This window comes from Sinocyclocheilus anshuiensis, unplaced genomic scaffold (genome assembly GCF_001515605.1).
Source record: "Sinocyclocheilus anshuiensis isolate Anshui unplaced genomic scaffold, SAMN03320099.WGS_v1.1 scaffold2081, whole genome shotgun sequence".
Lineage (NCBI taxonomy): Eukaryota > Metazoa > Chordata > Actinopteri > Cypriniformes > Cyprinidae > Sinocyclocheilus > Sinocyclocheilus anshuiensis.
The window spans coordinates 73,868-91,013 of NW_015548360.1; the positions used below are offsets into that span (position 1 = coordinate 73,868).

Consider the following 17,146-nt stretch of genomic DNA (forward strand, 5'->3'; position numbering starts at 1 on the left):
TGGAAACACACACACAAAATAATGTTATTCCATTCCATTCAATAGTTTCCCGAAATGTTCCATTTTTGCTTAATTTTTACTTATAATAAAAGTAAAGCCTTTTGGTTCAGTCATATTGTTTTTGATTCAGTAGCTGCTTTACCGATTCATAGGTCATGCTCTGAATGATTCCTAAGACTGATTCAAACTGAGTCTTTTTGTGTGATTCATTACAAGAACCGCTTATACAAGTCATTAATTCATGCAGTATGTTTTTTTTCTTGCAGCCAATAAACATCGTTGTGGCATTATTTTACAGCATTCAGTCATCTATCTCACTGCCATTATCATAGTATTTGGACATAATACCATAGTAAGTAAAGCCATGGTCCTTTGGAAACTACTACAATGGTAATGCCTTTATACTTTTTGAAATACCAACTAGTGCATACCATTGAAAACAATAATGATACAGTACTAACTGAAACCTGAGCCCAGCCCGTACCCAAGATCGTTTGACCCGACCCAACTGCCATTGTTAAATTTATAGCCTGAACCCGACCTGAACCCGAAATCGTTTTTTCACCGAATAGCCAAACTATGTGAAATGTGTTGTATTTCACAACTGCATGCAACAGTCTGTAAACAAATACATGTAAAGGCTCATCAAGGCTCTGTCTACAAACAATGAAGCTGAGTTTATTTACTTAAGAACAGAGATTTTACCCCCTCATTGCTGAGGTATATAATGTAGCGTGTATCAAAGCTATTTTATTAATAAAGGTTTCTGTGCTCCACAGTGTTTCTGTGTGTGCGCTGCGCCATCTCCGATCTCTGTGTGCAAGTGATGTGTGTGTGCGCATGCGTCAGTGAAAGCAGCATAGCTACAAACCCGAGCCCGACCCAAACCCAAAGCTATTCATTAAAAATAAACCCGAACCTGTCGGCACCAATAGCCTCGTGGTTAGTGCGTCGACATACAGCACAACTGCGCTCACGGCGACCTGAGTTCGATTCCTGTTTCGAGGACCTTTGCCAGACCCGCTCCCTCCCAGTCCTTTCCTGTTGTCTCTCTCTACTGTCCTATCTATAAAAAACTGCATAACCCCCCCCCCCAAAAAAAGAGAGTATTTTGGGACGCTTGGGTCGAGTAGCAGACCTGCATGGTATTCTGTACCAAGGTAAAGCACAGTACTGGTTTTTATTGTCTATCCTGATCTACTCATATACAGGCACAGCCCTAAAATGATCACCCCATCCCTGAACCACAAAACCAGCCATCCATCGCTCCCCTGTCCCATCTTCATTCCCCATCATGTCATCATTGCGCACTTAATGCTTGTTGTCACGGTGACTGGGCTTGTCCGGTTCCTCTCGGTTTCACCTGTTCTGGCTCATCAGACGCTGACACGGAAATGATGGCAGCTAACCACCCATACCTGATGGTGTGTGTTAGCGCTGGAGCACGGGGCCCACGTGGTGTGCCTTTGCTGTCACATCAAGTTAGCGTGCTATAGATGTGACAATCATTAGCATTAGCCACACGCTAATTCATCGGCCACACATTCCACTGTTTGATTGGTTGTGTAGACACAGATCAGATATGAAGTGTTATCTGATTGCTGCTTTTGGTAACCAGGGAGACAGTGTGTTCGTTTTGAAGGGGGCATTGTGTTTGGCATGTTGAACGTGTGTTTGTGTTAAAGGTTGATGCTTGAAGGTTGATTAGCTTTCCAATTAGCCTTCATGTTATGTTACCGTGTGACGAATCTTTGCGTGTGCACGCGTGCGTGTATCTGAATGTTTGCGGTTGTGTTTAAAGACATGCCGAAATGCCCTCTACCCAGTTTCGCACATGCTCACTTCCTATTTCAACGTCAATCTGACTTAATTAGCATGACAATTAGGGACTGCTGCCAAGGCAATCAGTTAAATCAATAATGCAGTTATGAATACATGAATATTTCAGACAAATTATCCATATTCATCTGTCTCATTTTCTTTCTTTCTTTGTTTTTCTCCACGTGTGCAGACATGGGCTGTAAGTTGCAGAAGCCTCGAGGTTCAGATGAAGCTCCGGGGAAGATTTTCTCCACCCTCAGAAGAGCGCAAGTGGAGACGCACTCAGGAGTGGCCTATACATACCACTTCCTGGACTTTCTGTTAGGAAAAGAAGGTACGCATGCCCATTTCCTGCACACTTTATATAATATAAAGTCCCTTTGTAGGTGTCTTTGTTGTTTTTAATTGGGATTTAATATGGCCAGATTTTCATATGGGTGATGAACTTTGACCCTTAAGGTACATTCACACAAAGGACAATAGCTATAATCATAACTATAAAGTTTTAATAATCATTCATCCTGACCACAACCGTAACAACTTATAAAGAGGAACAATATCATTGGAATAACTTTGAGGAGAATTGTTTTTCCAGCTAATGTGCAATAAAAACATTGACAGCCAATCAGAATCCATCCAATTTTAAAGAGTTTGAACATTTGTGGCAGAAACAAAACTGTAGTGCAAACTTACAATAAAAACATTATCACCCATTGGTGTGTAATTATCGTTGTTGTTGTGAATGGGGCTTTACCCATATTTCTGTATAACTGTCATCTTTACATGTCATTATGGAAGTGGTAACTCTGGAATATATATCATTATTTATTATTGCAGTAGACCAATATATAACTCAAAACAGACCATAAACCAAAAAAAAAAAAAAAAGACAGAACAATGTTGTTATTGTTAACTACTGTAAAACTAAAACAATTAAAAATCTTTGTTATTACCTAAAATAAAGCTGAAATAAAATATTACATGAAAAAGTCAACTGAAAAAATGTAAATAACCATAAGCAATGTTGCACTGCAACTAACTGAAATAAACATTTAAGTTGAAATACTAAAATCACTAAAACTAACACTGAAATAAAAATATTTAAATAAATATTTAATTAAAAAAGCAAGAAAATGACAAAAGCACATACAAAACTTGAAAATAAAAAATATAATTTAAAAATATATTGATAAATACTATAATATATAAATAATACTAAAGCAACACTGATTGGGAATTATTCAGATTTTTTATTTATTTCATAAAAAGTTTTTTCTTCTTCTTTAAGACTTAATAATTCATGCATCAGAGGATTAATATACAGAGTGACATACAGCATAAAAATGATTGCTGTTTTTCAGAATTCAAATCAACATCCATATTGATAATATGCATACACAAATGCAGAAACCCACCCTCAGATAATAAAGTGTAAAGCTTCAAACTGGGAAGAAAAAAAAGTGTAAGATTAGATGAGAGAGAGAGTAATAGAGCAAGAGAGCAACCAAACAGTGTATATTCTTTGAGGGCTTATGTTTCTAAATATACTAATGCCGCTTTTGTTAGTGTGCTTCGAAAGAGGCAATAATGGATCCCGCAGAATTCGGAGAAAGAGGATACGAGACAGGATGAGAGAATATAAGACACAGATTGAAGTGGAAGAACAGACCTGCTCATTTAATGACTTGAAAGCATATGAGTATATGGGCCATTAATGAACATAATTACAAGAGTATGACCATATCACTAGTTGTTTACTTTTTGTGTGTGTTTGTGGGGGGGGGGGGTGACTCTCCAAGAAGAAAACATGCTAATAAACATACTAATGTCTTAATAAAAAGGTTAGTGGTTAGTGCATAGAAAATAACATGGAATAATAACAATAGAAGCCAATGGAAAGTCTCTCTATCCACTCCAAGTTGGATACTTTAATGCATTTTGTATTATGAACTAACAATGAACATTATTCTTTAACTGCTTTATGAGTCTTGGTAAATATTTATGAATATACTAATGTCAATGCATACTTAGGATGAATTGCTTCTATTCAGACAAACGTCTACTAAATGAATACTATAGCAAGTTTTTTACACAGCACATGTTATTTATAACTGGAATACTTAATTTTGACTAAATTGTGATTCAGTTACACCATTCAATGGTCATTGTCATCCATAGCAATGCATTATATAAGTATTTGTTTATTTGGTCTTGTAATAAATGCCAGTCATGTCCACTCTGTCTAGGCTTTTTTAGCAGTAATTTAAATATTGTTAGTTTATCCAGTCTATTGCATTTACTACTTAAAGTTAACGCTTACAACATTACCCAAACACAAAAGTGTGTGTGTGTGTGTGTGTGTGTGTGTGTGTGTGGGTGTAGGTGAGACCTGAATCAAATATTTATTTATATAAAAAATAGAAATATGTGAGAACTGGGACAGCAGCAATCGTTCAGGTTCTGGACACACACACACACACACACACACACACACACACACACACACCCCACTCTTTCTGTTTTAACTGCTTATCGGTAGACATGCAGGCAGGTCATTTATATGTAAAATTCACGGATGCCTACAGAGACACCGAGACAAAAAAAAGAGTTTCACTGCAAACTGCTGTAACAGCGCGAGTGAAAGCCAGAGATGTTCGAATATGTTTGTTTGTTTCAGGGCATCAATATTGAAAGCAACGATAAGTGACTTAATGAATTAAATAACAGAGGGAAAAAACAGAGAGAGAGAAAATTCTAGGCATCCTTTAAAGATTATCTGATCTTAAAGATGGGAGGGCTTAGTACTAAAATCTGGGATTTATCTGTTTGTGTGTGTGCAATAGAGAAAATCAGTCGTCCTAGTGACACCCAACTGTATTTATAGCCAAAATCTTGTTTTAATTGAAATTGGTCTATAAATAATGCAATTCCACTCTCTGTCGGGTTATTACAAAATAAAATAAGACTCCCAAGGACCCAACATCACACTCATAAGCAGCAAGAATCCCTTATACTTATGAATCATATAAACACTTACTTTAATATTTATGTCATATCAATATTTAGAGAGCAGCTCTGATAGGTCAGCACAGCAGGAGAAGGGATGGCTATCTAATAGATTTGCTACTAACACGTTTAGTTCAAAGAATCATTTAGAGGATTGGTTCAAAGAAATTGAATTACTATGGCATTTAAAACACACTGAACAACTTTGTTTTAATAATAAATGAGTAAGTGTTATTAAAAAATTGATAGTTCTAGTTCTGGATGGATGCTGATTGGTCAATTCAAAGGATGCATGGATATTAATTCTGGTCGATAAGCTGATAATTATTTTTGTCTTATGTCCAATCATTGATTTAAAAAAATAAAGTACAAATCCTGTTAGACAGAACAGATCCTGCTAGATCCAGGCAACCAAAGTGTGATTGTGCTACGACACTTGATATTTTAGCATAAAAACACATTTCTCTGCAGGTGGGGTTTAATTGATTTGCCAAAGTCTCTGCTACTCATTTTTAGAGCTTGTACAATACACAGAGACTGAGTTTTATTCGTTTAGAGAGCTGCATTCTTGAGTTTGTTGCTGAGATTGACCGTTTACCCAAATGTTTAACCCCCGACTGGGTAAATTCTGCTTTATGAAGGTGGAATTCCCCTGTAGTAAATATAGGGACAGATTATCATATACTTGGTCTTTCAGGAGCAGTGAAATCTTCTCTGTGTTTGTTGGTCTCACACAAACAAACATATTTTCTCATTCTCTCATGCATAGCTACTGCATGGGTCCTTTGCCGCTGGCCTTTTGCGTGATCCGTTGGTTAATATAGTTCCTGCTCTAGACTGGAGTAAGTTAATAGACGTCATAAAGTCTAAGACACTTCCGCAGTTTCAGCACTACCTGAAGATTGCAAACAGATTTTGTTATTTGGTGAAGTTTAATGGAAGTGTGTCATGAGAGATGCATGGGTTATATGTCTTTATACTGTTATACTGAACTGGATACTGAACATTTAACTCTGTATGTTGTTAATTTTGCTTTTAAATGTGATCTTATATCTCATATTTGAGAGAGTGACATAATACAATTTTTGGTCCAAATTAAATTAGCATGTTAGAATGATTTCTTAAGGATCATGTGACACTGATGACTGAATCACACATTTGCACTCAATTCACCTATACGTTCATCTTGCTATGAACTGTGCAGTTATTTATTCAGTGGCAACACTAATAAACCCCCCTCAGAGTCAAAGCGTGTTCAGACCGTCAGAGTTTTGTTTAAACAAGCTCCTCACACTTCTGAAAGATGATTGCAGTCAAGCAGTGCTCAGATTACAGCTCGCTGCTGCCCTTAATAGTGCTCTGAATAATGAGTGCTGGAAATTAAGTTTAATTATTGATTCCAGAAACAATTAGCTTGTGAAACAGTCTCACCAAAATAATTTCAAACAATTTCTACAGCGATTCAGTTTGTGTGTCAGAAACCATGTCAGAAAGCAAGCATATTAACACTTTATTTGGTAGAGATGACTGTGAATGAAATGATTCACACCTATCGTCTCATTTCTTTCCTACATCATTCATCCCCCCAGTTCTACTTCATTTTGTTGAGTATGTGGTAGAGGTGTATATATTAAATCATGCTGATATAGTGGTATGAAAGTGCTTACATTAGTCATCATTTACGTCAGTTTTGGTATAGTGATACATGCTGACTTATGCTCACCAAGGCTGCATTTATTTAATTAAAAATACAGTAAAATAGTAATATTGTGAAACAGTATTACAATTTAAAATAACTGTATTCAATTTTAATATATTTTAAAATGTAATTTATTCCTGTGTTGCAAAGCTGAATGTTCAGCATCATTATTCCAGGCTTCAGTGTCACGTGATCCTTTAGAAATCATTCTAATATACTGATTTGGCATTTAAGAATTATTTCTCACTATTGAAAACAGATGTGCAGTTTAATATTATTGTGGAAACCTTGATACATTTTTTCAGAAATCCTTGAATAGAAAGTTCAATATATATATATATATATATATATATATATATATATATTTAATTGTTTGTTTCATTATTGTTATTATTTTAATATATACACTATAATAGGTAAGTTGTCACAATGGTAAATTAGGGATTTTCAGTTCACTTTTTGAGCAGTAGTAGCTGTGTCGGGACCAGTGTTCGGCAGTAACTAGTTAGTAACTGGTTACAGTAATAATATTAAATTTTTTTTAGTAACTAGTAGTGCAACTAATTACTAATAAGATTTCTGTAATAATATTACAGTTACCATCCATAAAACAGCTAGTTACTTAGTTTCTATTGGTGCCTCAACCCCTTCTGATTTGAAATCCAACAATTCAATAATTCCTAGATTTATTTTCATAATTTTTATTGCACAGGCAGACACATGAAGTCACTAGTGCAGCAGGGAAGCTTGGAATATGGAAAACCTTACATTCAACGGATGGAAATATTGCCATTACATTGATTTTGTCAGGAGAAAATATGATCTGAACATCGATTTTTAAGTTGTGGTATTTACTCTGGCATTACATGGCTTGCCCACCCACATCCCTCTGATCCCGATATAAATTGTATTAGAAAACAAAACATTTTCATGTGATTTATTTTGTTAAAATACATCATGAAATATAATCGGATATGGGTAACAGAAAAATTATACTTAGCTTCAAGCCACACAGTTAATGAGAATAATACCACACTTTCACTTAAACGTCACTATCAATCACCACTGAGCATTTGTAATAACTTCTGACTGCGATCCAATGTGCATTTTGGTGAAATGATAAGGCAGAAATATATTGTTAGTAACATTTTAGAAGAATTTTGTGGGGAGGAAGATATGCAATTACAACTTCTGTGGGGCGTGAAAGAAAAGTAATGTAACTAGTGTAACTAATTACTGCCAAAAAGTAATAAGTAACGTAATATTATAATATTACTTTTAAAAGGAGTAACTAGTAACGAGTAATACATTTTTCGAGTAACGAGCCCAACACTGGTCCGGACAAATGATGTAGTTGAAATGTTCTATATATATTTTCTCTCTCTGTGCCTCTCTGACTCTCTCTGTCTGTCTGTCTCTTCAGAGGTGGCAGTGTCCTCATTGCTGTGTCTGTCGTCAGTCAGAGAGCTTCCGGTGCAGGTGTGTGAGTTGTATCAGAAAGGGTTCGTACTGGCTGCTCTCCATCCCTTTGTTCACTCCTGCGGCCCTGCTAGTGCTAACCTTCAGAAGCAGTTACACCGGGCTGTGCTCATCAGAGAAACACACAGGTATACACTAGGAATCAAATACTACATACTGATTATTGCACACAAACAGTGTTCTGTACACATCAGTAACCATTTCAAACAGTAACATTTTTGTGCATTATACATTACTATGTTGCATTATTTAATCAGTGAGTGGTGTCCAGTGACCATGTCAGAAATGAAAAGGATTACTTTGCATTTTAGTTTGTCAGGTCAATTAATGAATTGAATGTGACACATTCAAATGTTTAGTTTTTTTCTTTTGTTTTGTTTTGTTTCCAGTTCAGCAAGGATGCATTCATTTGATCAAAAGTGACAAATTTGTAATGTTACAAAAATTTCTATTTCAAATTCTGTTGAACTTTCTATTCATCAAAGAATTCTGAAAACAAAATTTATCAGTTTTCACAACAATATTTAGCAGCACAACTGTTTTCAACATTGATAATTTCTTGACCAAATCAGCATATTAGATGAATTCTGTAGGATCATGTGACACTGAAGACTGGAGGAATGACTGCTGAAAATTGAGCTTTTCCATCACATGAATAAATTACATTTTAAAATGTATTAAAACAGAAAAAAGCTATTTAAATTTTAATATTTCACAATATTACAGTTTTTACATACTATATACTGCACAGCAGCAGATATGATCCAAGTCACATGACAGGAAGAGGAAAGTTGTTTCCAAGGAGGTGTAATTATTAAGAATATTTTCTGGAATAAGATTTGCATATGAATCATTTACAATAAGACCAAGATTGTGCGTTAAGAAGGTAAATTTTGGATGCTCAAACGTGGCTTTGTTTTGTTTTTTGTTACAGTGGTTCTGACAGTGGCCTGCTGAACTGGGTTGAGCCTCATCTCATGACAGACGTGTGTTACCTCGGTCACCAGGACCCTGACCCAGAAGTCATACAGGGCTATGTGAAAAAGGTTAGACCTTCTTTAAAAGTGCATTTGTTTTCATTCAAACAGAGAGCAGCAGGTCAATTTGTTTGTCATTTAGTTACTAAACTTTAGTAGCACACTTAATGTCATCACTCCATTAAAGATGACACCGAAAACCCACTTACTTCAAACTCTCTCTATCGTGGTCTTACAATACGGCTGTAAAACAGAAAACATAAGCCGACAGGCTGCTCCATAGACACTGACACCCCACATTCATCTGCCATTCCATTAGTCGTCACCCCCTCGCCTTTTCAGTAATTGCATTTATCTGGAGATAAGCACTGTTTGACTGAGTGTGTGTGTGTGGAAGTGTTTGAGCCGTGTTACATTTACTGATGATTTAGACGTGTGCGTGTGTGTGGTGTGACAGTATGATGATTGGAAAATATGGTTTTCATTAGCGTTTCCTGTAACAGCTCCACAGAGCTTATTTTAAAAGCATCTGCAGGAAAACGCACCACCTTTCTCCTCTAAAAGCACTGTAAAATTATTCATATTACATTGGAATCCACTTACTTTCATTGTCAGCTTTGATTGGAACAGGTGGTATCAAGATTGATGAATATTTCACTTCTTCTATTGGTCCTGGTTGTTCTTGGGGATGCAGGTGCAGGATTTGGCTGATCAGGGTGATCTGTTTGTGGGGTTTTTGCCGCAGCCCGGTGGAGGTCCATATTTCCTTGGTCACTGGGAGCCAGAAGATCTTTCCTCCTTGCACTCCAGTCCCTGTTCTGTTCATCACAGCAGCCGACCTCCGACCCTCAGCCCTGTGAGTGAGCAGAGCCAACAGGATAGAGACAATGGGGATCAACGAAACCAGAATCGTACAAACTTTAATTCAGACAATGAAGACTTTATGAACCACGGCTTGCAAATACAAAGCACTGAGAGCAGCCAGTGCTGGAATAATCAGAATCCTTTCGCTGAGAACCATCAGTGTCCTGATTATCAGTACTTAAAAGTTGAAGGTGAATGTACGCAAACTGGGGATTTGAAGAACGACGAGTTTATATTAAGCTCTTGTGCACCAGAGCCACATCAGACCCAGAGCACAAGAATGCAGCCGGACTTGCCCGGCTGTGATTTGGCAGAAAACAACAAAAGAGAGCACAGGGAGCAGGTCAAAAGCCAAGACAAACACAGCAAGTGTAGCGGAACCACCCCGATGCTGAATCGTAAGTGTGCAGTCTGTTGAATACAGAGAAAGGGTTGGTGGGGGAAAAAAGACTATATCAGATTATATCTAGATCATAAATAATGTATCAAATGAGACAAGCAATTTTTAATTCCTAGGTGTGTAAATATTTGCTCTGAAAATAATCTGATTTGATTACAATTATTTATTACTAGTGATGCAAATCTCAGTATTGGTCATTATTTGGTTCAGTTCACTTTCATTGTGTTGATACAATTCATAATTGTTTTCTTCAAAATACCTGAAGACTAACATGTTACCGGAAAGACAGTTTACACCATAGCAGAATATCAATATTGGCAAAATACATTACGGGAAATCATTCTCTCAGGAACCAAACATCTTTATAAATGAGTCATTAACTCAACCTATTCGTTCAAACACACTGATTTATTCAGGAACGAAACATGTGACTGCCTCTTTGAGTGAGTCATTGAATCATTTACTCAAACGATTCTTTCAAACACACTGATTCATTCAGGAATGAAACATGTGACTGCCTCTTTGAGTGAGTCATTGAATCATTTACTCAAACGATTCTTTCAAACACACTGATTCATTCAGGAATGAAACATGTGACTGCCTCTTTGAGTGAGTCATTGAATCATTTACTCAAACGATTCTTTCAAACACACTGATTCATTCAGGAATGAAACATGTGACTGCCTCTTTGAGTGAGTCATTGAATCATTTACTCAAACGATTCTTTCAAACACACTGATTCATTCAGGAATGAAACATGTGACTGCCTCTTTGAGTGAGTCATTGAATCATTTACTCAAACGATTCTTTCAAACACACTGATTCATTCAGGAATGAAACATGTGACTGCCTCTTTGAGTGAGTCATTGAATCATTTACTCAAACGATTCTTTCAAACACACTGATTCATTCAGGAATGAAACATGTGACTGCCTCTTTGAGTGAGTCATTGAATCATTTACTCAAACGATTCCTTCAAACACACTGATTCAGTCAGGAACGCGACTGGTGTCTGTCTGTTCCTCGAGACGCGCTGTTCGTTTGGAATTATTTTCCTTTGTGGAGCAAAATAGACCAAGTAACTGTCAATGTTGTGTCTAAAATGAAAGTTACTCAAAATTAAGTTCTTTTTCAGATGTTGCATAAAATCAGTATCGTGATGCTATGTGAATATCCCTAGCAATGTAAAATTGCTTCGTTCTGAGTTGGTTTATAATTAGCCTATCTGACTTTTGGAATTAACATGTAGCAACAGCAAGATATGTCATAAAACACTTACTAAATATTTGTCTCTGTATGTGTAGGTGTGCAGGTGTTCGCGCTGTACAACCATGCCATAGTTCTGTCGGGATCGCCAAAGATCTTTTCTCTGAGGGTTCCACTGCAGGTGCACAGGGAGGCGGGGCTTGTTAGCTCGGTTGACTCCCATTGGCTGGACCACATGATGCAGCACTTCAGAAGTGGCGCGCAACTCATTGACGGCTACTTTAATCTTGAAGATGATGCAGGTACTGGAGATGTTGTGACATTTTACAAATGACTGAGAGGTATCAGTAAGTTTTTCTGATTGTAAAAACATATTATACTAATCCATTACGTTTATTCTTAAGTGAGTTTTAATAAAATAAGGATAACATTATATATAAAAAAACAAATATGATAAAAATGCATACAATTATATAATAAAAATGTAATAAAAATAGAAAAATACCGTTTTCAAATATTTTATTAACCTGCTGACCAGATAACTCTCAAACAAATTATCAACCATTCTTATCAACATTTTCCAATCCTTTTCTTGCTCTATCTTCAGCGTCTTCTTCCATTGTGGAGAGTGTTTTTATCTTCCAAAGTGCTTCAGGTGATGCCGGGCCAACCACAGTGTATGACGCCATTGTAGTTGAGCAATGGACTGTTATTGATGTAAGTCTGCAGTGGTACATCCCAAATGCAAATCATTGCATTATTATCTGTGGAACATCTACACCTTTCTTCTAACAAACCACCTTTTTAATGAATGCAGACATATGTGCACATTCACACAATATGTCTCAACAGGACATTAGTGAAATGCTTCAACACACTGTTTAAATGACTCTTCTGTTTTGCAGGGTGTTGTGGTGAAAACAGACTACATCCCTCTGCTCCAGTCTCTGGCTCCATACGGCTGGAGACTAATGTGTGTTCTGCCCACTCCCATCGTCAAAATGAAAAGGTTCCAAATCCATACTAAAAACCCTTAAAGGAATAGTTCGCCAAAAATAAAAATGTTGAAAATGTACTCTCCAGCCAAAATGTTGATGAGCTTGTTTCTTCATCGGAACAGATTTGGAGAAATTTAGCATTACATCACTTGCTCACCAGTGGATCCTCTGTGGTGAATGGGTGCCATCAGAATGAGAGTCCAAGTATCTGATTAAAGCATCACAATAATCCACAAATAATCCAAATGACTCCGGTCCATCGATTTCACTGGAGACAGCAATATTAGGTACTCACTTATTTTAGACAGAAGCACCGGATTCAAGTTAAAAATGTCTCGATGGATTTGTTTCTTACAAATACAGAGTTTTTCACTTCATAAGATGTTAACTGATGGACTTGAGTCATGGATTATGTGATGTTTTTATCAGCTGTTTGGATCCCTTGGTGAGCAAGTGAAGTAAGGCTAAATTCCTCCAAATGTGAATGAAGAAACAAACTCATCTACATCGCAAGTACATTTTCAGAAAATGTTTATTTTTGTGTGAAATATGCCTTTAAACAAGAGCATTACATTCATTGTTGCACTTCAGGGGCTAATAATAGGATAAATATTACCTGCAAAAAACTCTTCTCAGTCATATCAAAAGAAAAAAGAATCATTCTTCCACATTTTATACCTCTGATTTATTTTTGTCTTAGTGATGGAAGTTTGGCCACAAAACAGATCCTCTTCCTCCAGAGACCCACGCTGCCTCGCAAGAGGAGAGACTTGACGGTGTGTATATATGGCACAAAGTTTATTTCTGCTAAAATTAGATTAGAGCTGTCTTACAGAACTGTGTGAAATTGTAATAGCGTTGTCAGTTCACTTTAAAATCCTCAAAAGCAGCTGTGTCTGACAGTTTGCTTGCATGTTTTCCAGAAACTGCACCTCAGAGGTCAAAACAAAAGGAACTTAAATAATAAAAGGACACCAGAGAGGGAGATATCCCCGCTGGCAACAATTGAGAGAGAAATGGAACGAATGGAGAGAGAAAACACAAGTCTGATGAGACAACGTGAGATTATCCACAAGGAAAATGGGCAGAATTTGCCAGAAAGCCCAGAGAGGAGAGATCAAGCGGAAAGGACGGTGGAATTCCAAACGCAGAGGATCGACATCCCAAACATCAGCCCAGCAAAAAAGGATGCAATTACAAATGGCAATCAGGAATTAAAGTGCACAATTACGTGTGGTAAACACGAGGACGTGCGAGCAGTTGTAACAGAGAGGGCTTTATTCTCAGGAGTGTGCTGACAGTATTCATTTATGGATATTTAAACATTACAATATGTTCATGTTTATTCAGGCAGAACACACTCTCGTCAGGCCCGTGTCTGGGCATATACATCTGCTGACAGAGTAATTGTCCTGTAAGATTGCAAAGAGGTGTTTGAATCTTGCCGCTCTTAATTATTTGGGTTTTTAAGGTGCATTGCTGTAACAAATGGCAAGAGATTCTAACAAATATGTGAAAACATGTTCGGAGCTTTTAAATATGCTAAACGCCGACCAATGTTGAGACTTGTACCTGTGTGAATCTGTGATGCTAACTCATTTTATTACATACAGTATTAGCATATTCAATATATCGTGCACTAGCTCAAATGCAAAAAAATCCACAAGATGCTCATTTATTTCATCAGTAGGTATTACATCAGTTATTTCATTTATTTATATCAGTGAGGATGGCAGTAACTAATGTCTACATTTGTAAAGTAACAGTTATAGTGAACGTCTGTGAGAGTTAATGGTGTAAATAAAAGCTCTCAATAATGGGCTTCATTTACAGCAACAGCTTGCAGTTTTCTTGTTTTCAGTGTCGTTTTTCACTATTGCACTATTAGAGGTAAAGATCTTGTTCATCAATTCAGTTTTGAAGAACCATCCTTCCCATTACGTGGGAGATAATTATATTTTTTGAGCTTAATTTTGATTGAAAAAGTTCACAATGACAGTTGTAATACCGCCTTAGTCAAAAAAGCCAATGACTTGGCTGGACCAGACTAAAAACAGATTTTGCGTGATTTGATGTTAAAATGCACAAGATATCACACATTGTATTTCCAGATTTGTACAATATGATTGAAAGAGTTTCAGCAAAGAGTCTTTCTTTTTTAAATATAATTTAGGTAGATTGGAGCTGTGCTTGCAAAGCTGGAAATAGCTGCCCATGGGATGCTACAAATATGGCCGCCATATTGCCTTAAAGGGATACTCCACCTAAAAATGAAAATTCTCCGTTTCTCACCCTCATGCCATGCTTTATGTATAAAACTTTCCTTCATCCGTGGAACAAAAACAGATTAAAAAAATAATAATCTTAGTGAGTCCATAATATGCAAGTGGATTGAACCATCAGTTGACCAGAAACTATGTTTTATAGTTTAAAAAGTTAAAATATTAGTATTTTTCTCACACACACACCTATCGTTTTGTTTCAGAAGACATTGATTCATCCACTGGGGTCATATGAGTACCATCATGATCACTTGGTGTGGTTTTTGTAGCTTCAACTTTTGAGGGTTCAAACCACTTGCATCATATGGACTCACAGAGATGGATTATTTTTCAAAAAAATCTCAGTTTGTTTTCAGAGTTCTCATTTTTGAGTGGAACATCCCTTTAAAGGGGACAATGTTTAGCACCTTTCCTCAAATTAGGACTATTGATGAGCAAAGATGGGCGTAGAAATTAAAGGGAAAGTTCACCCAAAAAATGAAAATTCTGTCATTAATTACTCACCCTCATGTCGTTCCAAACCTGCAAGACCTTCGTTCATCTTCAGAACACAAATTAATATATTTTTTAATTAAATCTGAGAGTTTTCTGATTTTAGCAATGTCCTTACTACGTTTCGGGCCTTGAATGTGGTAGTTCCCTTACCGTCTATGGGAGGGTCAGAAAGCTCTTGGATTTCATCCAAATAATCTTAATTTGTGTTCAGAAGATGAACAAAGGTCTTACGGGTTTGGAACGACATGAGGATGAGTAATTAATGACAGAATTATCATTTTGGGGTGAACTATCTCTTTTGATTTCTATGCCCCTAAAGGTTTTTAATGAATAAATATGTGTTCTAAAATGCAAACAACATACATAATTATACACAGATCTCTAAAAACCCAGTGCAATCTGAGTGAGCAATCTTTCATCATGCCTTTGAAGCAGGATGCCTATGCCGTTAACCAGCAAATGAACTATAATGTACAGCATTACAGCGCTGGTTACGGTCAATTGGTTGAGTAACTTTAAAATGAGGTATAACAAAAATAGGGCATAGAGTCTGGATAATTGTCTGTTTAAATGTGGAGAATGCAGACACGGCGTCTGTTGTGCGTTTCAACTGATCTCAAAGGCATTACTGGTCCATTGCCATTACAGTCAGTTTCTATGATGATGCAGATGCATCCATCGCTGTGAATATCTGAGCTACCACCATTTCTCAAAAAGGATTTTGTCCTCCGACAGGCCGACTCTCTTCAGGTCTGAACTCACTTTCTCTATCATAGGAGGAGGGCCACAGAGATAACAATGTGTGCTCAGGATCTACATAGCACTGAAGTTCCTTTTCTGATATCCTTCCATCTGTAGAGACACAAGAATATCTCATGTGACAAATCAGGTCTGAAAATAATTCAATTCATTAAAAGGTTGTAGGTTATGGATGGTCAAATAAATAAATGGAGATGTGAACTCACTTATGGTGTAAGGCTGAAGTTCCTGCTCTATGTCAGAGCTCTGCTGGGTAACATGGAAATCGCAGGAGAATTTATCTAGTCGCTCGTGACAAATGTCAATAATGGTGTTCTGAAGACAGAAGATATTTAGAAGTCAGTTGGCAACTTCAATCTCACAAGTCAAGCGTACATAGACATACCTTGGAGAGCAGCTCTTTGGTGTTCTTGGCACTGTAGCACAGGTGTGTGCGCCCTGGAGTGTACCTGTGACCATGAGTCTGTCTGAGCAGATCAGCTGCATGCAGCAGGATGGAGTACAGAGGGTTGATGCCAACACCACCAGCTATCAGCAACAGGTCCACCACAGGGTCAGAAGGTTGAGGGTCAAAGTAGAAGTTACCTCCCACCCTCACAGCTACCTGAGAGTCCACAGAGCACTGAAAGAGAGCAATTTACAAAAAACATTTGGAAAAAAAATAGTGGCATACAACAGCTTATATGTAATGTAGATCCCTACAGTTCTGGTATACACAGAAACTTTCAAAATATAGGGTAATAAATAAAACACAAGTTTTACAGCATATTCAAAATATGAAAAATATACCGATTTGCTTAAACATTCCAATAAAAGCATGGAATGGAACATTAAAAATAAAAACATAGAATGAAAAACTGAACTTAACTACACATTACCACTTAATAGTTTGGAGTCTCTAAGGTTTTTTTGGGGAAATAAATGAATACTTTTAGTCAGCAAAGATGCATTCAAATGATCAAAAGTAACCGTAACCATTAGGGCTGTGCAATATATCGAAATATCGCAAATATACATATCGCAATATGCATATCACTACGGCTTGCAATATATGGGGCCATGAACAAAACACAAAGAGAAAATAACTCACTGCTCTTACCTAAATAACTTTTATAGCTTAAATAAGAATCAGTGCATATTGAATTCATAGAGTAAATACT

At 36.8% G+C, this 17,146-nt stretch overlaps 2 protein-coding genes across 3 annotated transcripts in view; one reads left to right on the forward strand and one right to left on the reverse strand.

The window, feature by feature from the left end:
- Positions 1 to 2,013: 2,013 nt before the first annotated feature.
- LOC107656650 (raftlin-like) lies at positions 2,014 to 15,219 on the forward strand. Its single transcript, XM_016444574.1, has 9 exons — positions 2,014 to 2,155; positions 7,950 to 8,133; positions 8,940 to 9,051; positions 9,677 to 10,244; positions 11,551 to 11,754; positions 12,060 to 12,169; positions 12,358 to 12,461; positions 13,151 to 13,226; positions 13,374 to 15,219. Exons 1-9 carry the CDS (start codon positions 2,014 to 2,016, stop codon positions 13,746 to 13,748), a joined length of 1,875 nt encoding a protein of 624 aa, XP_016300060.1. The 3' UTR covers positions 13,749 to 15,219.
- A 243-nt stretch (positions 15,220 to 15,462) lies between these two features.
- The window catches only part of LOC107656656 (oxidoreductase NAD-binding domain-containing protein 1-like), a 5,850-nt gene continuing 4,166 nt past the window's right edge, over positions 15,463 to 17,146 (reverse strand). For both annotated transcript variants that reach the window (XM_016444589.1, XM_016444590.1), the window contains exons 6-8: positions 16,372 to 16,608; positions 16,193 to 16,301; positions 15,463 to 16,079 (exon numbers count right to left, since the gene is read on the reverse strand). In XM_016444589.1, the coding sequence (XP_016300075.1) occupies positions 15,937 to 16,079; positions 16,193 to 16,301; positions 16,372 to 16,608 (489 nt within the window). In that variant the 3' untranslated portion in view covers positions 15,463 to 15,936. The remainder of the gene's footprint in view (positions 16,080 to 16,192; positions 16,302 to 16,371; positions 16,609 to 17,146) is intronic.